This window comes from Heterocephalus glaber, unplaced genomic scaffold (assembly GCF_053883595.1).
Source record: "Heterocephalus glaber isolate CG9 unplaced genomic scaffold, H.glaber_assembly_v1.0 deba00000901, whole genome shotgun sequence".
NCBI classification, from domain to species: Eukaryota; Metazoa; Chordata; class Mammalia; order Rodentia; family Bathyergidae; genus Heterocephalus; species Heterocephalus glaber.
In genome coordinates this window covers 7,045,419-7,068,671 of record NW_028258171.1, presented here as the reverse complement: position 1 = coordinate 7,068,671, position 23,253 = coordinate 7,045,419, and the positions used below count along the sequence as shown (strand labels likewise).

Sequence of the window (23,253 nt, the reverse complement as noted above, 5' to 3'; positions counted from 1 at the left end):
AGGCAATTTCTTTCTTCATTCTCCTTTTTCTCATTGTGGAATGTTTCTCTATAACCTGGCTTTCCTTCTTCCCGGTATCTCTAGTATATACTACCCCAAACATTCTACTGCAGAACTCTCCTACTTTCTTAATATACCACACAGGATTCAGGTACTGTAGCTTCAAAGCCTACTTCTAAGTTTCTAAGCATGTTTCCTGGATCCCTTTTCCTCTCCTGTGGCTGGTTAAGGTTATTCCTAGGTAGGGGACAAAGTCTTTTTAAAAAGGCAATAATGCCCTCTCTGGCAGATTATTCATGTATAAAATGAGCTGGCCTTCTGTAGTTCTAAATTCTGTTTTTTTTCCAGTACTGGAGACTGAACTCAGGAGCTTGCACTTGCGAGGCAGGCCCAGCACCACTGAACTAAGTCCCCGGCCCTAAACTCTATGATTTAAAAAAAAAAATTCCCTCCTTGTGATTTCAAGACTTCTTATCTTTAATGTACTGGATATCTTCTATGTTAATTCCTTCATCCCTGAGTTTGGTTATACTCTCTTCTCACCTGTAACAGTTCCTTTTGTCTCACTGTTAAGTTGCAAACACTTTCAACTTTTTTTTTAGGAGGTAGGGTACCAAGGCTTGAACCTGGGGCCTTGTGCACCTTAAGGACTGCTCATCACTAACCTATATTTCCACCCCTTTTTACATTTTAGTTTGAGACAGGGTCTCACGAAGTTGCCCAAGTTGATCCTGAACTTGTGATCCTCTTGCCTGGGCCTCCTAGGAGCTGAGATTACAAGCTTCTGTCACTATCCTTGGCCTTTCTGGTCTTTAAAGTCCAATTCAAGCCATTTCTTTTCCCATAGTTTTCTCAAACTACTTCACCACCTACAATCAATTTCTTTCTTTTCTATTCTTTTTTTTTCCTGTACTGGGGACTGAACTCAGGACCTTGTACCTGCAAGGCAGGTGTGGCGCCACTGAGCTAAATAAATCCCTGGCCCCCCAATTCCTTTCTTGAACCCCTGATATTTATAATTCATATTATACAATCTAGCATTAGGTTATATATCATCTTATTCCCTAGTTGTTTAAAATCTGTACAACTAGGTAATGAGCTTCTGTATGGTATAGAAACTATAACATAAAAATCCAAAAAAGAACATAACTGGTATATTCTTGTACTTCTGCTTCTCTAGTATGTAAATAACAAATTACATTACACAATCATTTCATTTCTTTTTTTTTTTTTGTACCGGGGATTGAACTCAGGTCCTTGCGCTTGCACAGCAGGCAGCCAAACCACTTGAGCTAAATCCCTGGCCCTCATTTCATTTCTATACAAAAATACTATAGAGTTTTACTGCATAAAGGCCTATGAATTCCCTTAGTCAAAATTTCAACAACTGGTATCATTTGGATATTAAATAAATGTTAAAATCTATAACATATTCACTCTTTATCTTCCATATCATGTGCCCTTCCCATCAGTATTATTCTGTCAACAGATTTCCATTTTCCTTTCTTTCTTTTGTCTTTTTTCCCCTTTCAGGACTGGGCACCTGAACCTAGGGCCTTCACTAAGCTGAAACTCCAGCCCCTCCTTTTTTTTCTTTTTCTTTTTTGGTACCGGGGATCAAATTTGGGACCTTGCACTTGTGAGGGAGGTGCCAGAACCACTGAGCTAAATCCCTGGGCCCCCTTTTTACTTTTCATCCCGAGACAGAGGATTGCTAAATTTCCAGGATGGGCTCAAATCTGTGATTCTCCTGCTTCTTACAGGCATGGACCCAAATACCTGGTTTTCTTTTTTTTTTTTTAATAGAAAAAAGAATATAAAGGGCCGGGGATTTAGCTCAGTGGTTTCGCTGCCTGCTGCGCAAGTGCAAGGACCCGAGTTCGATCCCCCGTACCAAACAAACAAACAAACAAACATAAAACAACACAGAAAAAAGAATACAAATCTATTAATGTACACTGTGAAAATCAAAGGAATGTGATTACCCCAACATATTTTCATTTTTCTAATGAGCTAGGTGCTAAGTCTTAAAAATTTTCTCTATTCTCCTTTATTTTTTATATAAAACCACATCTTCCTGGTTATTTTTTCCTATTTCACTTACAAACAACCTTATGACCCTAGTTTCTTTTTTCATTAGTTAAAAAAAAAAAAAACAACTTCACTGGTCCTTAAGGCTTACAAGTATGAGCTCACATTTTTGAGCCTAGTGCATAAGAGCTTCCCTTGTCTCAATTTATCTTGCACCATCTGAAATGAATCTTGATGCAGCTCCCAGAGTATCTCATGCTCATCCATAATGTAAGTCTTTGCTCTCATACCTCCCCTCTAGCTATTTATATCATATGAATCACAAAAAGATGTGGCTCAAGTACTACCTCTTCCTTAGTGCCTTTTTTTTTTGGTACCAGGGATCGAACTCAGGACCTTACATTTGCAAACCAGGCAGTGGAACCACTGAGCTAAATCTCCAGCCCTCCTTAGTGCTTTTTTAACTGAGATGGCTCATGGCAATGACCATGTCATCTGGACTATCATAATATTTACTTTCTGTAACAGGCAATTAAACACCTTTCCAGTTGCTCTGGCATGACATTCCTAGAGCATTCCAGACTCCTCTTTCACACACTCCATATCCAATCTACCAGCAAATTATGTCAACAATTAGAATCCAATCACTTCTACATTCATCGCTATCCTGGTTACAGCCTCCATCAGCTCTAGCCAGGATTAAAACAAGGGACTCTTAATCAGTTCTATTTTTGTCCTTGTCCTCTTTTCACCTGGTTTGAAACATAAGCTCCAAAATTAGCCTGGAAATCAAGGCAAATAACGTCATTTCTTTTCTTAAAATGCTTCTTACTCACACTAAAAGCTAAAGTTAATTTAACAGCTCAGTAGATTTTATAATTAAGCCCCCCTCCTTTGTTTTTTTGAGACAGGGTCTCACTATGTAGTTCAGGCTGCCCTTGAACTCGGGGCGATCCTCCTGCCTCAACCTCCCAAAGCTGGGATGACAGGTGTGCACCACCACACCCAGCATAAAGACCCCTATTAGCTCTTTTAATTTTCTATTTCTTTTCCCCTTATACATTTAATTTCTGACATATTAACCTCTTTAATCACTCTGAAATATGTCCAACATGCTTCTATTGCAGTGACTCTGCACTGACTGTTCCTCTTTCTGAAGTTATTTAAAAAAATTTTTTTTTTTGTACCGGGGATTGAACTCGGGTCCTTGCGCTTGCAGGGCAGGTGGCGGAACCACAGAGCTAAATCTCCGGCCCTTTTCTGAAGTTATTTGCTTCTCTTTCCTGATACCTAATGTTTTGCTTCAACGCTGTCCTTCTAAATATGGCTACCTTTCACTGTATTACTCAAAATAGTCCCCCTCCATATTTCTCTTCTTTGCTCTATTTTTATCCATAGGTTCTTTCCTTATCTAATTTACCATGTCTTGCATTTAATGTTTGCTCCCTTCCCCAACCAGAATGCAAGTTGTATTAGACAGAAACTCTTCCCTCTCTTCTTGACACACAAGCGGTGTTCAATAAATATGAGTGGTTTATTAAATGAATACTGCTCTACATTGCTACTTAATAAGTTTCAATGAGAAACTCCTCCAGGGTCTCCTGAGACAATTGTGTGAAAACGTCCATTTTTATCAGATCTTCAATAAACATTTATTGAATCTGAACTTCCTACTATGTTATAAACCGTGCAAGTCCTTGAATGGATTGTGAAGTTTAGAGAAGTTTTTAACTTACTTCAACATATCCATCACCTTCAACTTTTACTTACCAGAAGCACATGCAGGAAGAGAATCTGGGTGAAAGTCCTGACTATTCTGAAGTAAGTTTCTGGACACTCTTTTTCTGCTAAAACATAAATCATCACTGACTGGCATTCCTTGAGAAGATTTTAATTTTGGAGATGGGATAAGATCATATGCTGAAAACTATAAAAAAAAGAATAATAAGTTAGCAAATCTGTATTAAGTCTACCTGGTAATATATGTGTCAAAATAATTTAGACCAAATTGTGAAATTCAGAGCATAAAAAAAAGTTATCAAATATACAATGTCACATTCATATATAGTATGGTATGCTGTTTTTCATTTCAACATAGAAATGTTAATTTTTTTTCTCTTACTACTTTACTTCCACCCTTTTCTGTACTTTACCACGTTACAATATATATCTGGCAATTGAAAAGGAGAATTCAAATGACAACTTGAATGAAGAACAGAATGACTGGCTGAACCCTGTGACCCTTCAAATTATGCCATCTTTAAGCAGCAGACAATAAATGCCAATTGCAAATCACTGAATAAGCAAGCATCTTGTTTTACTTTTCTCACTGAGGCAAATGTACTATCTATATCCTCCAGCCAAAATGTATAAACAAAAGACATGCTAACCTATTTTACGGTTTTCTTAGCAGCTTTTCTTATATAGGTGTCTGTTAGTTAAAAGCAAGGACACAGGGTCTGGAGGTGTAGCTCAGAGACAGAGCATGTGCTTAGCATGCACAAGGCCCTTGGTTCAATTTTCAGTTGAACAACGAAAAACCCAATTACATTTCAAAAATATCTAGTACTTTATGGTTTCCAAGTCCTTTTCTCATAAATGCCACATGATCCTTAAGGTACCAAAGTGGCATGGTATAATTTTGAAGTTCTATCTAATCACAGTTCAAGAAAGCATGATTCAAGTGTTCAGATTTCTTCATTCAGGACAACCTCAATTTTTTTTGGATCATTTTACATTCAAATGGGTATAAAACATTTTTAAAAAGTGAGTGAATTTACAAACTACATATTTATTTCTAATTTACAGAAACAATCAAATCTAGATACATGGTGCACTATAAGCTTTGACATTATGCTGCTTTGTGAACTTTGCCAAGTACCAAAGAGCAATGAAACAAAATAAAATGAAAGGGCCAGGGATTTAGCTCAGTGGTGCCGCTGCCTGCCTCACAAGCGCAAGGTCCTGAGTTCGATCCCTGGTACCAAAGAAAATAAAAATGAAAATAAAATTAAATTAAATTAAAGATATGTCTATTTGAAAGTTTTTTGACTACTCAACTATTATAAAACTGTAAACTACCAAATATACATCAGATAACTCATTATTGCTCATTACATTTTGTGTAAAACCTATTAACTCCTTCAAAAATTAACCAGGAAAGATAAATGAGGAATGCACAATGTTAGATGAAAAATGAGTAAGTTTACTTTTTTCCAAATTCAAATATTATAATTTCTTTGATTATATAGTAGTATTAAGAGGATACAATGGAATAAAAATGAATCACTTGCAGTGAACTTCTGCTAAGATATATTAAATATAGGGCCGGTGATTTAGCTCAGTGGTTTCACCTCTTGCTGCGCAAGCGCAAGGACCTGAGTTCGATCCCCAGTACAAAAAAAAAAAAGGATATATTAAATACATCATAAGATATATTAAAATATTGACACAGCTAACATAGTAAGTGATCTAGAAATAATTTTTCAGTATGGAATATATTTCATATTGAATTTATTTTGCAATTATTATTATTTTATTTTGGTACTGGGGATTGAACTCAGGACCTTGTGCTTGAGAGGCAGGTGCAGTGCCACTGAGCTACATCCCTGGCCCTTGTAATTATTTTTTGCTTAGGGAACAGAACATTAGAATATATGACAGAATCATACTACACTCAATGAGGAAGGTGAAGATAGGCATGGGGTGTGTGGGTGTGTGTTTATGCAGCATTTTTGGAAATCGGGAAGTCAGTCATACAGGATTTTGCTACTGAAAATATTTGATAAAAGACTCTAGGAAGTATCAAATATTAATATGAGAGGCCTTTCTTCATTTTTCATAAAAGCAATCAAACGACTTTCATCACAGGATGCTCCAATAAATAAAGGGAAAAGAACATTTGGAGTAAAAAAGTATAACATAGATAAATTTTCAGAATTGTGAGCTGAAGTTACAAAAGGCAGTCAGGCATGATGGCACAGGCCAGTAATCCTCGGATTCTGGGAGGCAGAGGCAGGAGAATCACAAGTTTGGGTCCACCCTGGGCAACTTAGTGAGGACATGTCTCAAAATTAAAATACACAATAAAAAGGGGGGCAGGTGGGAAAGTAGTTCAGTAGGAACTACATAGTAGTATTAAAAGGACACAATGGAACAAAAACAAACCAAGTGCAATTAGCTCAATCCCCAGTACTGTCAAAAGAAACTTTTTTTTTGAAAAGGTGAAGTAGTCTATTGAAAGTACCTTATAACTCAGACCTTTTAGCTTTTGAAGTTTCTAAAAATTGAATCATTTAATACCTTAGAGTTATAGTAAGTGAAAGCACTCTAAAAAGCAAGTTTTATACTTAATATTAAAAATATTTAGAAATCCATATAGTCTTATCTACTGGAATCTGGTTTTCTTATTGGTCTTTTTAACAGTTATTCTTTGAATATAGCCACCAATGTCTACAAAAATGGAATAAAGAAAACTAAATTCATAACATTCAACAATTAAGTTTTCCAAACCTTAGGTAGGTCTAATCTTCTCTTTCTTTCCTAGTGGATGTTTGTAATATAGAGTTGGTACAAGCATATAACATATCTTGATCATTTTCAATCCCTTTACCCCTTCTTCCTTCCAAGGTTAGCCTTTTAAAAATAAAACTTACTGTAAAGGGTACGGACACTGAGCCAAATTTCTCAATCTGTTAGTTATGTTTTGCTATATAATGAATTATCTCAAAATACTAGGTTAAAACAACAAACGTATTATCCTTCTGTGCTTCAGGCACTTGGAAGCAGCTGAGGGATGACTGTGGCTAAGTGGCTTAGCTGGACGGTTAATGTCTCTGAACCACTGCACTAAATCCCCAGCCCTCTTTTTTTTTTTTTAAAGCTAACATTCTTAATAGATTGGCACCTGCTCCTATCTTAAATTCTGTGGTTTGTTATAACTAGACCCTTTATATCAGGGATGGTGAACCTTTTAAAGCTTTTAATGATACAAACAGCCCACTGTGGCACAGGTGCTGTAGGTTCACCACCACTGCTCTAAGTTATATAAAAGACAAAAATTTCCATCTGATGAATAGAAATACTTTCTCAACAGGCAAACTGATATGCTTGTCTACCTATGAACAGTATTAATAAATCAAGATAAAATCAACTAGTATAATCTCTTTGAATTGGTGTATAGGTTTGCTTTTTTAAAAAAACATATGATTGGGGCCAGGGATTTGGTTCTGGCGCCTGCCTTGCAAGTGCAAAGTCCTGAGTTTGATCCCCGGTACCACAAACAAAACAAAACAAAAAACTTATGATTTAAATATATTGTCTCTTTAAGAAAAAAAAATTCATCTAGCCAAAAGCTGTAAATTTAGGGAAAAACATAGGTTAATAATCAGTTTAAATACTGACCTTGGGTCATTTGGATAAATAAGGGAGGAGGGTCCTTAAAAGTTTTAATATTTGACATAATTGTATAGAAAAAGTTCACATAACCCTACTTAAGATGGTTCTTTGGCAATACTAGATTTGTTTAACAATAGTATTTCTCTTTGTCCCAATTTTACTACCATGTACAAGTTATATTAGTATGATACAGCTGTTTGGGAAAATCTCAAACTTCTCAAACTTATCTTCTTAGGAAAAAACTAATTAACAACTAACTAAATTTCCTCCAATGGTTTCACAGTTACATACTTTAACTTCATTTCTTTTCAAAATACTACATAAAACTGTAAAATTATTCTCCAACTAAGTTTATAATAGATGATAGCATTATAAAAAGGGATTAATTCTTACGATGCCACAAATCTTATAATGCTTACTATAGTTTACAATGTTCAGGCTTTGAGTTAACTTTAAGATTTTAGATTAATATAAAATTAAAAACTTTTTAGATCTTAAATAATTTCAAATTAAGATAAAATGCAAATCATGATGACCAAGTGTTTTATAATTTATCCTTGTGTCTTAGATCTTATATCATTACAAAATATCAAATAGACATGTTAAAGGAAATGTTTTTGGATGATGTTAATGTATATGCTTGCTTTTATCACTTAAATAATTATAAAAAGGATATAAAATAGATACTCATGGACAAAAAGAAAAGATGATTTTTTTTTGGTACCAGGGCTCGAACTCAGGGCCTTGCGCTTGCGAGGCAGCCGTGGTGCCACTGAGCTAAATCCCCAGGCCAGAAAAGATAATTTTTGGTTACATGACTTGGTTTTCTCTGTGTTGTTCATAATACCGACAGGCTTCACTGTGAAAGGTTTCTTTATTCACACCCTAATCATACTTTTCAAAGAAAATTAAAGACTAGCTATTGCAAATAATCCAACACCCAAAGAAAACCTCAAGTTTTAGGATTAAGTTCATACTGAACATATTAGTGTAATTTAAAAATTTTACCTTTTCTGATTCCCTATTAAATTTGTTATATTAAATATTCTAAGTATTTCCCACATTCTTCAAGTACTGGATACCTATTTCCCATTCTCAGCTTGCTCTTAATTTAACAGAATCTGGAAGCCTAATAGTAGATCCTTGCTTGTATAACTGGTTTACAGATCAGCAGCATGAGCAAGCCCTTGGAGCTTATTAGCCATGTAGTCTCAGGAACCATTCTAGAAACACCGAATCTGAATCTGTATTTTTAATAAGCTTCTGAGGCAATTTATATGGATATTAAAGTTTGCTAAACACTGAAACAGAGGTCATGTCTTCATTCTTTTGACTTTAAAACACACACACACACACACACACACACACACACACACACACGCTTTCCTGCTACCTCAAAAGCTTTCTGTATTTTGAGTCATTCTACTTTTCGTTCCTTCAGTTTCAGATGAAAAGACTTCCACCTGTCCCAAAGGTAACCCTCTCTTAACTCTGTTTTTGGCCACTCAGTATTTATTTAGGGACATTATTTTCTTTCTTTTCTCTATCAAGTATGATTACAGGGCAAACTCTGCTCCTTTTTTGGAGACAGGGTCTCACTACATAGTTCAGGCTGGCCTTGAACACACCAGGTAGCCCAGGCTGGTCTCAAACTTGCAGTGATCCTTCTGCCTAACCCTCCTGAGTGCTGGGACTATACGCATGCGCTACCATGCCTGGCTTGAATCTTCTATATCTTTCATATTTAACACCTGCTATGGCAAAGACATAGAATAGACATGTTGAATTCATAGATGGCTCCTTTTTCTCTTTCAAATCAGGCATTCCCTATTTAAAAGTACATTATAGAGGGGGCCGGGAATTTAGCTCAGTAGTTCTGCCACCTGCCTTGCGAGCACAAGGTTGCGAGTTCGATCTCTGGTACCAAAAAAAAAAAAAGTACATTATAGAAATAATAACTAATCTTGCTATATCCTTGTGCTACTACCTTGCTTGGTCTTTTCTTGCACTGTCAAACCCTTAGATCAGTGATGCCAAATCTTTTAGAGCTTTCAACAATAACAAACAGCTGGCTGCGGCATGCATGCCATAGATTTGCCACCACTGCCTTAGATATTTGTTGATACCAATTTATGGGAACAGCACTGTGGTTAGTTCTATTATAAAGACAAAAGTCAAAATAAAAATAGTCCTTATGGGGGCTGAGGATTTAGCTCAGTGGTGCTGCTCCTGCCTTGCAAGTGCAAGGTCCTGAGTTCAATCCCCCCTACCAAAAAAAAAAAAAATAGTCCTTACTATTATAGTGTTCTCCTACCATCACTGAGGAGAAAGAAGACATGACTCAGGTATGCTAAATGCCAAAAGAGACAAAAATGGCAGGCAGGGCTTTAAAGAGTAATTTATAATTTCCCACTCAGCAGGGCACATAGCAGATGATCAAAAAGACAGATGTTGAATAAATGCTGTTTCTTCATCATTTCCCCTCATAAACTTTTAAATTTGGCCCGCCTATTATATCCTACAAAACCCACTCTTTTCCACATCTGAATGATCTTCCGATTACTAAAACTTTTATTCATAATAAAGTCAGTAATAAGGGGGAGACTCATTTGTCGAAAAAAGAATCTATATCTGTATACATAAATTGCAATGATACTGGAAGTGTAGAAAAAATACTACGGATCTTTCACAGTACTAGGATAGTGAAAAAATTTTAATTCTTTCTTTCAGTATTTTTATAATTTTCCAAATTTTCTATACGCACTTATTTAAAGAACTAAGAAGACATTTAAAAAGATAAAGAGAGGGCCGGGGATTTAACTCAGTGGTTTTGCCGCCTGCTGCGCAAGCACAAGGACCCGAGTTCGATCTCCAGTACCCTGTAGCAAAAAAAAAAAATCTAAAATCAATCATCTAAGATTATAACTTAGGAAATTAGAAAAGGAGCACATTATACCCGAAATAAGAAGAAGAAGAAAAAAAACCTTAATGGAAAAAAATCAATGAAAACAGGAAATCAAGAGAGAAAAATCAAAACCAAAAGCTGGTTCTTGGAAAAGATCAATGAATTGATGTCTTTGATGAGGTTACCTAAGAAAAGAGAAGACAAAGATCCCAATGATAGATGAACTATACTGTATACCTAAAATGTACCAATAAACTTAATGGAAAAAAAAAAAAAAGAAAAAAGGGGACACAAATTACACCAGAAATGAAAGAGACAGAACATCACTACAGATGACATAGCTATTAAAAGAATAATAAGGGAACAATATGAATAAATCTGTGCTAGATGAATGTGAGACCAAAGTGAACCTAAGAAATGAACTCCCCTTATACCCCTCCCCTTATAGAGTGCTGGAATTCCCCACAAGACAGCCGCTTGCTCTGCTTCTGTAAACATGCTTTATCGCTCCCCAGGAACAGATGGTGCCCGGCGCCTCCCTGTAACCACTGAACCCTGTAGCTACACAAGGCCCTATCCTGGCAAGATAGGTGGGATGAAAAAGAACTGGGTTGTGAAAAAATATTTCACAGCCGGCTGAAGGACATAGTGGCCTCTCCCTGAACTTCTTTGTTCGAGTTTCTTATAAACCTGTACTGTCCCCTGCTTCGGGGCTTCACTTCTCCTAGAGAGTGGAGTTCACGCGCGTAAATAAACTCCTTTTAGTTATAACTCTGTCTTTGTCCCGGTGTTTGGTGATTTCCTGGCTGGCGTGGCACAACAATGAAATGGACCACTTCCTTCAAAGATACAATCTTACAAAACTCACAAAGGAAAAAATAAACAATCCAACCAGGTCTAAATCTCTAAAAGATGCTAAATAAATAATCACCTTCCAAAACAGAAAGCACCAGGCTCAGTTGGGTTTGTTTACTAGTGAATTCTACTAAACATTTAGGGAAGAAATTAGACCAATTTTCTACAGTCAATGCAGAAGACAGAATCACAGGGAATACGTCCTACCTTATTTCATGAGGCCAGGATGTATACTATATAATTACAATTATGTAAAATTCCAAAAAAGGAAAAGTGATGTAGTCAGTAAAAAGACTAGGGGGTTCCAGAAGAGTAAGGAGGGGAATGATGAATACTCATTGCACAGAGGATTTGTAGGGCAGTGAAACAATTTGTTTTTTAAATTAGTGTATACTTGCAATACATCATAGTTACATTCATTTTAGGAGACAGGTACATGTATATAGCTTATCTTGATCATTTTCCATTCTTTTATCTCCCTCTCTACCCTCCCCTTGGTCCCCTTCCCTACTTCCAACAAGTCCCCCTTTTTGTTTCCTACCATCTCTCTTTGGTTTTACTCTTTTATGTTTAGGTTTCTCAAATAAAAAAACTGCTATATTTAACTTTCTTTTTTTTTATATTTATCTTTCTATTTCTGACATTTCACTTAACATTATGGTCTCAAGTTTCATCCATTTTCCTGCAAATAACATGATTTCATTGTGTATAGATGCCATGTTTTCTTTATCCATTTGTCTGATGATGGGCTATTTAATAATACTGATCTAAAGGTACAATATACTTTTTTAAAACTACAGACATAAAAATATTTATATATTCATTCTCTGTCCTCCATTAAGATAATTTTCACTGTACTTCTACAGACCATTTCTCAGCAAGTAATTATATCTTGATTTCTTGGATAATTTCACCAGAACATCTTTCAAATGAAAAATATGTCTATGTTGGCATTTCAAAAGTGCACTTATTTTCTGATTCTTATTGCCTTAGCCAATACCAGAATCATCATCATCTTCTTCTTCTTCTTCCTTCTACCTTCTTCCTCCTCCTCCTTCTTTTTTTTTTTTAAAGAGGGTCTCACTTTGTAGAGCAGGCTAGCTTTGAACTCACTATATAGCCCAGGCTGGCCTCAAACTTGCAGCCACCTTCTTTCCTCAGCCTCCCAAGTGCTGGGATTACAGGCATGAGTCACCTTACTGAGCCAGAATCTTAATGGTACATATATACACTATCATCTTAGACCTAACACATAATAAGCAGTCTTAAAATCAACACTTACAGAAAATCACCTTCTGTCAGGTAATGTTTACAAAATATAAGAATAATCATATAACTAGATAATATAAATCTGAAAAAAATATTTTTTAAAATCTGTGAATTTTGGCATTGAAAGGAACCACTGAGAACACTTATGTCATTTCCATCTATTTGAGATCTACTGCAAAAATAGTCCAAATTCATAATGTACAGTCCATGTCTTAGGATTTTTTTGACTTTTTGATGGTGCAAAAAACAATATGCATTTAGTAGAAACCATACTTTTTGATCTTCTCCTGGGCTAGCAATATGTACCACTATCCTCTTGTAATGCTGGGTAGTGGCAGCTGGCTGAAGCTTCCAATTAGCCACAGGATTGGGAAGGTAAATAGCCCATTCTCTATGATGCACTGGGTTGCTAAGCTATGATGTTCAATAGGTGAGAGGTATTAAATGTTGTTGACTTATAATATTTTCAATTTATAACGCGTTTATTGGCATGTAAACCAATAAAACACGATCTCCATACTTTACTACTGCCTAATTTCTAATATCATCCTTCAGCTCCTTACTAGACCCACTGTGTCAGCTGTGCAAAAAACTCCCCAGTCTTTTATTATTACTTTGTTAAATGCTTTCATAAATTGGTGTCCATGCTACTAATTTGTCTGAAAGTCACCATGACCCACCCACACTTAGTAAACAACTATTCATCTTTCATCACATCTTGAATCACAACCACACAGACAAAAGAATTCACGAAAAGTTTGAACTATGTGGGGTAATTCTAAGTACAAAAAGAAAACCTTAGTTGCGTTATTTGTCTAGTAAGTTTTTAGGTACTGTAGAATACAGCGTACAAATATATATGACTATTGTTGAGAACTAAGGTTTTATAATGGGAAAAGGGAGAGTAGAATATAGAATGAAAGAAAATACGGAAGAACCCTGCACTACTGGATTTGAATTGGAGGTATTAATGTGAACTCATTAGAAAAAAAAAAAAAAAAAAAGGGTCCTCCCCGGTTCTGTTCACTAAAGAGCAAGGGCAAGAAACAGCCAATGAGCAAAGACCAGACTTTGGTCTTTAAATACCACTTTCTACTACACAGGCAGGATTAGGACTGGCGGAAAAATAGAGCTGATTCCAGGTCTGGAGCAGGAAAAATACAAGGTAAAGCCTAGACTTTAAAGAAGTGCCAAAAGACTCCCGGTAAAGGCATGGCCAAAGGATACAGAAGCAAGTCACATGGAGCATCAACAAAACTAAGTATTTTTTTAGTATCCAAAAATTAAGAAATACCGGGCCGGGGATTTAGTTCAGTGGTTCCCCACCTGCCTTGCAAGCACAAGGTGCCGAATTCGATCCCCGGTACCAAAAATAAATAAATAAATAAATAAATAAATAATTAAGAAATACATAATTACTACATATAGAAGAAAACAGAATTCCAGGTAACAAATATAGAAGAAAATTAGTTTTTTCTTTACCCTTTTTTGCATCCTCCATGTAATGAACAATAAAGATTAGAATCCGTAGTGGATGCTAAAACAGTGAGTAGAAGGTTGTTGTGGAAGGTTCTCAAAGTATGAGCCTGTAGATTATGTGCTAATTATAAAGAGAAAAATATCTTTACAATGAATCTGGTTATCACCACCTTATTAATCAAATGATAAAAGTAAGCATCACTAGTAGTGGGACAACTTGATATTATCTGTGATGTGATCTACTGTGAAGTTAATATTACTCATCTTCTATGTAATGCATTTGGTAAAAGTGCTCATCTTTTTTTTTATTAAATTCTTTTATTGGTACATTGTAGGTATACAACACAATTACATTTCTCATTGGCAATTGTACCTTTATATAATGCATCTTGGTTCTTGTTTTTTCCCCATTCCTAGCCCTCCCTTCACCCCCTCCACCCTTCCCTATTTACAAAGACTTTATTTCCATTTTTTCCATTTCTCATCAAAAAATGCTCATCTTGAATCTCACAGGAAATAATCAGATAAATTTTAAATGTGAGACATAATACAAAACAACTACCCCAGACTCTTGGGAAAAAAAGTCAAAGTCATGAAAAACTAAAGAAGCACAAACAGGTACAGACACACAGTAGATTAAAAAAAAAAAACACATATTAAACAAATGAACCATGACCACATCCTGGATGATAAAAGTAAAATAAAATCATAAAGCACACTTTGAGGACAAATAGGGAAATGTAAATACAACTACCTATTAGATATTACTAAATTACTATTCAAACTCTGAAGCATGATAATATGATGGTCCTAAGGAGAAGGTAATTTTTAAGAGACATATGCCACCATATTTAGAAGTATCAAAACGTATGTAAATTTCAAATAGTTCAGTAAGATGTTAACAACTGGTAAATACAGATGGAAGTATATGGGTACTCATTGCACCCGTAGATTGGAATTTTTACAATAAAAGTTTGGGGAGAATCTCAGTTCAAGTGTCACATCTTCTCTGAAGGCACTTTTGACTTTTCTAGTAGAATTATTTTTTCTATCTTCAGTATCCTCACACTACTCTGTTTATATTTCTATTTTAGCACTTTAGATATTTGTTAACTGCCAATTTATAAGTCTGATCTTTTACTTAAACTGTGTGGAACTGCTTTCATCTTCAATCTTAGAGCTTAGTTCTTTATCTGGCACCTACTAGCTATTCAGTGTTTGTTGTATGTCTGACATCCCCAAATGGTGCACCAAAATTGAAATCCAAGTATTATCCATATCACATTGTGCCTGAAATGAAATCCAATCAATCAAGTACAGAAGCCCATTAAATGGTCTTATGTGACCTTTACTACTGTGGGTATATCATCATTTAAATTAAAACAAAGCCTGACAACCCTAAAGCAGCCTCACTCTTTAAAATTCTTCTGTTTCAACTCAAGAAAATTAGAGAAGATGCATACCTGCTCTATATCCTTGGAATTGGAGGTTGGGTTTTCTTCCATGACTCCAGGCTGCTCATTTTCCCATGGTAATTTGTTTTTCCCTTTTCCTGCACTTAGTACCCTCCGGGTGCAGATAGTTGGACTGTAAGATCCATACGTTTGCATGCTATCCCTCATGGGGTCACCACAGTGACAGTGTGCACTCTGATTTCTGTTACCAGCCAAAAGCCAGTCTGTATCTGCCCCATGTGCCAAATGGCTTGGTCTGCCCTGGGCTGAAGATGGCATGAGTATTGCATATTCCACAAATCCTTTTTCTGTTAGCCTTGGTAGGGTTTTTCGAGCCAATCTAGCCTGCACAGCATTCATCACTCCATCTCCATTATCTTGCATTTCAATAGTATCTACAGCTTTAAAAAGGATGTTGGTTTTACCTGAGCCCATCGATGATGCCAACACAGCAAAGGCTTCTAGAGCTGCTTGGCGTACCCTGCGTTTGGTATCTACAAGAGCTGGGGCAAGATCAAAAGACAGTTTGGGTAAATCAAAATCCTCACTGGGATAGGTCAGAAGGGAGCAGATGCAAATGTTCACCACCTCCTCTCTTACTCTGGAATGCTTATGTTTGAGATGTTCCAGGAGTAAACAAAGCACCTGTTGAGGACCTACTTCTTTCATTAGTTTAAGAAAGATTTTCATGTATTCCTGTTTGATTACTAACTTGTTGTCTGCCAGTACTTTGACAGACGCTGTTATAACTGGTCCCAAGAACTGTTGCACCTGTTCCCCAAGGCGGATAACCAGTAAATGCAGAACCTGAAGTGCACCATGGACCACTTTGAAATTAGAATCGTCCAACAAATTATACAACAAGCTAATGAAACCAACAAGATTGGAATGAGTGGTAGAACTAGGGTTAAATTTTCCCAGCACCTGTTTTAGTTCTTCAACGGCTCGAGTCCGGTTCTTGTAGTCTTCCTGATCCAGTAATCTTGAATGTAGTTCCTGAGGAATAATCCCAAATTTAAGATTGCTATTGGAAAGAGCCACAGCACAGGGGACAGGATCTTCAGGAAATCCAGAGGCTTCGAGTTCCAAATAATAAGGAACCTGACTTCCAAATTGGGACTCCAGGCGGCGATTGTAGAGTCTCCTCAGGGCTGATGGCAGGCAAGAGATATAGGAGTGAAACCTCTCTTGGCCCAGTCGCTCCCCAATTTGCTGAAGTGCCGAGAAAGCCGTCTCTGATTCTTCTTCTATCTCCTGGTCACCAAGCTTTCTAGCTAGAGCTATTATCACTTCGGTGAGATCCAGGCCGAGCAACAAGTCCTCAGGAGTAAGTAAGATAGGGAGCAGCAGTGCAGTGGAAGCTCTAAGCTGGGCATCGGTACTTTCCAGACCTTGCTGAATAAGCGCTCTCAGCACCTCTCCAGAACTACGTTTCAGACATATATGCAGGATCTGAAGCGCATCTTTCCGCAGGGCTGGATCGTCTTCGCGTAAGGAGACAACTAGTTGAGGCAGAAGTCCCAAACTAAAGGCCTCTTCCAGATGGCCTGCCTCCCCCTGACCCCGGAGAACGTCCAAGACAAGTTGCAAGCATAGTCGCTTCTCATCACTACCTCCTTCCACAAGCACTCGGCCCAGGGCCCGATACAAAGCTTCTTTGCGTCGGGGGAAGCCAAGTCGACCGCCCCGCCGCGGCAAAGCAGCCTGCAAAGCCTGGAAGGCCTCGGAAGGATCCGGTGCGGTGCGCAAGAGCTGAAGGAGCCTGGTCTCCTCTTCATCTCCTCCCGACAAACCTCCTGCAGGCCCAGACCAGCTACGTGAGACTGCCTCCGCGGGCAATAAGAGGGTTGAAGCCAGAGGCGAAGGCGTAGAGGGGCAAGAACCGCGGTCCCCAGCAACTCCACGGCAGTAGGAGTTTTTCTCTCCTCTCATGATGCCCCCAACTCGACGAACATCAGTCTCTGGGGCGGAAGGGCGACTGTGGCTCTGGGGGCGATAGGCACAGAGGGCTAAAAGGGGCGGCAGATGGAGCAGCGCAGACGGCGCAGCCGCCATGGAGGGTCGTCAGGTTCCTGGAGGGAACCATTGCCGTCTCCGAAGGGTTAGATGAAGCCTAGCCTTCCAGATCCCCTCCAAGCCCCCAGATGCGGAGGAAGCAAAGAAAGAGCTCCAGTCAGCTGCGCGGTCGCCTCCGACTCCGAGAGGCAGCCTCGGGCAAAATGGCCCCTGTCTAAGCCCCAGACCCCACAGCGGCCACCGGGCGTAACCAGGGGCACCACATGACCAAACCGATCGCATCCATGGTGATGCACCTAGCTCAGACTTCTTGACCCGGAAATTCGCTGCCGAAACAAATGCTGGGTCTTGTAGTCCACGTCAGGGGTTAAAACTGGCCAGGAGGCTCCTGGAAGAGGGAGTCTGAACGTTGGCACGTACTAGAGCGGAGGAGAGGAGGGGCGAAGACCGACATTCGACGGAAGTGATGCTCCTCACGCTGTGGGCGGAAGCTCCCCGCCCCGCCCGTAAGAGTTGAGGTTTGACCAGAGCAAGTGAGAATCCTACCCGGGCTCCAGTTGTGCACCGCTCCTCCTGCTGGCGCTGCAGGTGCGATTCTTGGGACTCAGGTATTTCCCTTTTGCTGTCCTCCGGCGGCTCAGGCTTTGGCAGGGTTTTGCCCGACCGCCCCTGGAGCTAGAGTGAAAGGAATGGACGGGAATAGGCAGGGAGGGAGGCGACATCTTCTGCACCGCTGGTTACCGCATTAAACGCGTTATTCTCCTCAACCCTGAGCATGTGCGATCTTTTCCTGGTGCAGTCCGCTTATCGGTACTGGCGATCCCGACCTAGGCCAAGCTCATAGACACAGACTGGGTACTTTTTTTGTTTTTCCTCATTTTTTAAATTCCTGGACCTTTGGGAACTTATTTACCTCGCCTTCTTTCGCCTTCTCCCCTCCTCGTTCTTCCCTTAACCCTCTGCCTGTGAAGGGTTCACGGTGTTCTGTCACTTCTTACCGCATCACTGTAAATACTCTTGACAGTGCACGTGACCTGGAGATGTCTGTTTGGTCTGTTGTTACCCGCCTTGCTCCAGACGATCTCAGTCTCCCCTTGTCATGCAGTTCCGCTGTGGGACTCCCTCAGCCCTCCCTCCGCCGCCCCAGCCTCTCTGCACCCTTTCAGTCTCCTGGAAACAAAGACTGCAAAGACAATCTGTTGCGGTGGGAATTCTTGGCTTCTCGACCCCGAGAGGATTCTGCAGGGTTGATAGATACTTCTTTCTTTTAGGCGAACTGAGAATTTAGTGGGCATTCTTTCTCATAAATAAAAGGTAAGCAGATTTAATGGAAGAGCTAGAGTACCTTGTGTGAGGCTGGAGTGATTAAAAAAAAAAAAGAATAATACAGTTACGTTTGAATGACTCAGTGAGAAAAGTCTGAGTTATAATTTGAAATCCCAGTATTGTCCACTTCAAATCAGAATATTCCTGTCCCCTTCCGTACCAGGTAGGATGCCTCTCAAATACTTTTTTAAATCTTGAAGTACTTGAATCATATATGCCAAACCCATTTTATAATGTTTCTGGCTGATACAAGTTGAAAAATTTTGTGTGACATCACAGTTTGAATAGTATAGGGGAGAGTATTAGCGTAGATGAGGGTGTGTAAATCTGCGTGTTAAGTTTTGTTTTAAATTCTGCGTTGTTAACTTCGTTATTCACTTTGATGTATAAATAAATCTGCCTAAATTGGCTTAGCTAGCCTATTTCAGTATGCCAAACAAATGCTAAAACCCCCCTTTTTCCATTTTTAGGACCATGGTGAGGCCTGGGGATTACAGCAGTTGTCAGTGAGAAAGGTCCACTTGCTTCACCTAAGAAGTTCAGATGTGTACCTTTACTCTTGTATGCTCAGACTTCAGTACCCAGTCCAGTGGAAAGGAAACGAGAGTGATAAACACATTAGAATGCACACATTAAAATGTCCGTTTATATTGCAATAGAAGATAATCCTTTCCAGTGAACAGAATTTTCAGGTTGAAAATTCAGTGTATCTTTCCTGTAGCGAAGAATTTATTTAGGAAGTTAATAACAAGAGCTTGCCTGGTAATTAGAGACAAAGACAAGGAATTTGGAAAGTATTGGATGATATTTCATCATCAGTTATGGTGATGCTTAAGAATTACTCCTCTTCTCTATGATACTTTTCAAGGGACCTGCATACCGAAATGAAACAGTTAGTACTTTTTCTGGGAACAAAGCAAAATGAGTCTTTCCCTCATCTTTTTTTCAGGTTCCTATAGACGGCTATTGTCATAATTGCATTCTAAAAAATACCCATTACATTTTGTCTCCTTGATGAAGTCTTGGAAAATCAGTAGTACTTATGGTGGATATTTAGGAAATGAGACTTCTTTGCTATCACATGTCTTGCTAATTATCTTCTATGATTATCTTGTGAAGTATAAATCTCATCCACTTAGTGTATACAGTATTCTGTTTATATCTATTACATATACAAAGTAGGTTTAAAAAAATAACATTTTTTATCATTGATTCTAGGAGTCCTTTGTGTATTGACTAGAAAAGTCTTTATTTTTTCTTAATTTTTTTTTTTTTTTTGGTACCAGGGATCGAACTTTGGTCCTTGTGCTTGTGAGGCAGGAGGCAGAACCACTAAGCCAAATCCCCGGCCCCGAGGAAAAGTCTTTATATTTAATCATAGATACAGACAAGTAACAGACTTTTAATTAAATTCCAGAATAATGGAATACACTTTTAGTTGTATTAATAGAAAGTTGAGCCGGGGCTGTAGCTCAGTGGTTCTGCCGCCTGCCTCGAAAGGGGAAGGACCAGAATTCGATCCCCAGTACCAAAAAAAAAAACGTATCTCAAAAGCTGAAAGGAAGTAGTTAAGGATACATTGGAAATTGCATATTTGTGTAGAAGTTAAAAATTTCAAAATAATTTAGTTAAATTAGTGGAATAGAGGATTATGTATGTTACAGGCCTTAAGTTTTTGAGCTGAACTTAAGCAGAGTACACATACACACAATTGCTATAGAGACATCCTTTATTTCCACTGTCAGAGATAATAAATTTGTTGGATGAATTGTTATACTTTTTCTGTACCAACATCTAAGAGTATTGGAAACCAGTATTAATTTCATAAACTCTGAAGAATAGTTATAGTTTAAGAAGTTATTGTGGGCCGGGGCCCAAGTTCAATCCCCAGTACCAAAAAAACCAAAAACCAAAAAACAACAACAAAAAACCTCACAAAGAAGTTATTGTAAAGTGATGCTGTGCACATGAAAGATGCTATTAATATTAAATAATTATATTACCATTTATTGTGTTTGCTTTATGCCACATACTGTGGTAGGTACTTAATGAACATTAAGCACAAAATTTTGGAAGTTACATATTCTACATTTGTACTGTAGCAGATCTTGTGTAGAATAAATATAATTTGAGAACAATTAGAGGAGAGTAAAATTCAAATTAGTCAATTTAGCTATTTGCCTAAAGCTTTGGGAGACTTTGGTGGGGAAGGGAGTGTTGAAACTATAGAATATGATTTAGATCTTTCCATTATTAATCATATTTTTTCTATGTATTATTGATTATGTATTTTAATCTTTTTTGGTTTCTATTTTGAATCTTACTTGCTTGAGTCAAAAAATTAATACAGTTAAAAAATTATACCAGGGATTTAGCTCAGTGGTGCCACCCCCTGCCTCGCAAGCACAAGGTCCTGAGTTCGATATCCAGCACCCCAAAACAAAATAAAACAAAAAAACCAAACAATAAAAAATTACTTGCTTAGTTTTATACCTATGAGATTAAATAAGTGGTATATTTTATGTCTTCATTTATGTTCCAAAACATTTCTATCCTGAGAACTATAAAAATCTAATTTTTATTGCATTTTGAGCTCTAATTTTTATTTATTTATTTATCCCCCCCCACCCCGCCCCGCCCCGCCCCGCCCCGCCCCGCCCCGTACTGGGAATCTGGACCTTGCACTTGCCAGGTAGGCGCAGCGCCATGGAGCTACATCCCTGGCCCTGAACACTAATTTTTATAAGTTCATGGATGTCACAACTGTTGCAACCAGTTTTTCAATGGATAGGTTAATTATGTAAGTTGGAGCTTTTACTGCATGTAGTAATGCCTTTGGGGACTTGCTTTACTTTGTGATATTTCTGGTTCCGTGATATAATGATGCATGTTATGACAGGCGTCTAATTTTGCTTCTCCAGATATAATAAAAATCAATCTCAGAGAAAAGGAAAATATGCCAGTTTATTTCATAGGCTCACTGATAAAATTGTAAATACCATCATTTGTTGAATTCTATTGTGAGGAAAGTTGAACTGTGGGAAGGAGATTTAAGAAAAGAACAGTTACAATAAAATATGCTCCTAATTTTATATGTCATGTTTTATACAGAAAACTTTGTTGTGATTGCTTTTAAGCAATCATCCGCATTTCTGTTCACCAGTTATTTGCTCTGATTGTAATCTGTGAGTGTGTATACAGTGGCAGATAATTGTCTCCCAATTGATTTCAGCATCATTACTTTGTAACTTAGATGTCAGTTAAGCAGAGAGATAGTAAACTAACAGCCTGACCTCTATTATCTTGGTTTCAGAACCGAAAATTATGAAATTATTGAAAAATTATGAAATTACTGTTATGAAAAGATTGGTTTTATTTTTATGTCATCTAATATATTTTGGATATTTCTACAAGAATATGATTTGAAGTGAAGTACAATGCTATTACCTTGTTAAGACTTTTCGGATACTGTACATTCAAACCACAAAACTGTTTGGTTTTATGGTACCAAAAATTAAGAACAGAAAAAATGTCAGATATATGGAGGAGCCATTTGTTATTATACAAATAACAAAAGAGAATTATTGTCCTATGAATACTTCTTTATTTCATTTTAAGGCCCTGTTGTATTTTTTTAATCTGATCTGTGTAGTGTGTGTGTGGGGGGGGTCTATCTTTTTAAGTTTCTGTTCTGCACATTTTTGATTTCATGCTTGAGTTAAAATTTTAACAAGATGATTACTTTATTTAATACATGCAATATAACATAGTATTTCAGAATTTTGGAAACAGCCAAGGTTTGAATCTTGCTTTGGGCCAAAGTCTCAAATTTCTTTGTAAGATAGGAAAACTAATAACAGTTCTTATCTCTTATTGTTGCTGTGTACATGAAGGGAATTAATACACATAAAAAGCTTAGAATGGTACCTGGTACACTGTGGCAGTTGAACAAAGTTGTATAATTTGGGTCAGTAAATATTTTAATCATCTCAACACTGATCAGTGTTATAATTTCTTGAGTGTAATGTATAGAGAGCATTGTTCTAAGACAAAGATTCTAGCTGCAGTAATGAGTCCTAGTCTTGTGATTTTACTAAGTAATTTAAAGCCCTGGAATTTAAGATTCTTCATGTGTAAGTCTTGTTCAAAGTTTAGTTCTTATGTTCTTTTTTCTTTTTAAGAAGACTTTTTTACTGTGCAAAAGTTCAAAACATGTGAAAGTAGAACATGATGAACTTATGTGTGCACATCATCCAACTTCAACAGTTACCAATTCAGGACATCATCTGTATCTCCATCCCATCCCTCATCCTGTATTATTTTGAAGCAAATCTCTGATATCATATTATTTCATGTAGAGGTATTTCAGCATTATTTGTGAAGGATTGGTTATTATAATCAGTAATACAGTCAGCATACAGATTTTCAGTTGCTTTCGAAATATGTGTACACACGCACATATATGGATTACACTTTATACTTAGTTGATATATCTTTTAAATTTATTCTAATTTGTATGTT

General features: G+C 37.5%; 2 protein-coding genes across 11 annotated transcripts in view; one reads left to right on the top strand and one right to left on the bottom strand.

Annotated features, from left to right (window-relative positions):
- Togaram1 (TOG array regulator of axonemal microtubules 1) overlaps positions 1–17,813 on the bottom strand; it is a 77,564-nt gene extending 59,751 nt beyond the window's left edge. For 2 of the 3 annotated variants that reach the window (XM_004835615.3, XM_004835619.3), the window contains exons 1-2: positions 15,400–17,813; positions 3,802–3,958 (exon numbers count right to left, since the gene is read on the bottom strand). In XM_004835615.3, coding sequence (XP_004835672.2) covers positions 3,802–3,958; positions 15,400–17,445 — 2,203 coding nt within the window. In that variant the 5' untranslated portion in view covers positions 17,446–17,813. The remainder of the gene's footprint in view (positions 1–3,801; positions 3,959–15,399) is intronic. The other variant, XM_004835616.3, reaches the window with a different exon arrangement.
- Positions 17,814–17,863: 50 nt separating this feature from the next.
- Positions 17,864–23,253, top strand: part of Klhl28 (kelch like family member 28) — a 45,729-nt gene continuing 40,339 nt past the window's right edge. For 2 of the 8 annotated variants that reach the window (XM_021262824.2, XM_087208042.1), the window contains exon 1: positions 18,045–18,720. The gene's annotated coding sequence lies outside the window, so the exon portion shown is untranslated. Of the gene's footprint in view, positions 18,015–18,044; positions 18,721–23,253 lie in introns of those variants that run through there. The other 6 variants (XM_004835622.3, XM_004835620.3, XM_087208041.1 and 3 more) reach the window with 6 other exon arrangements.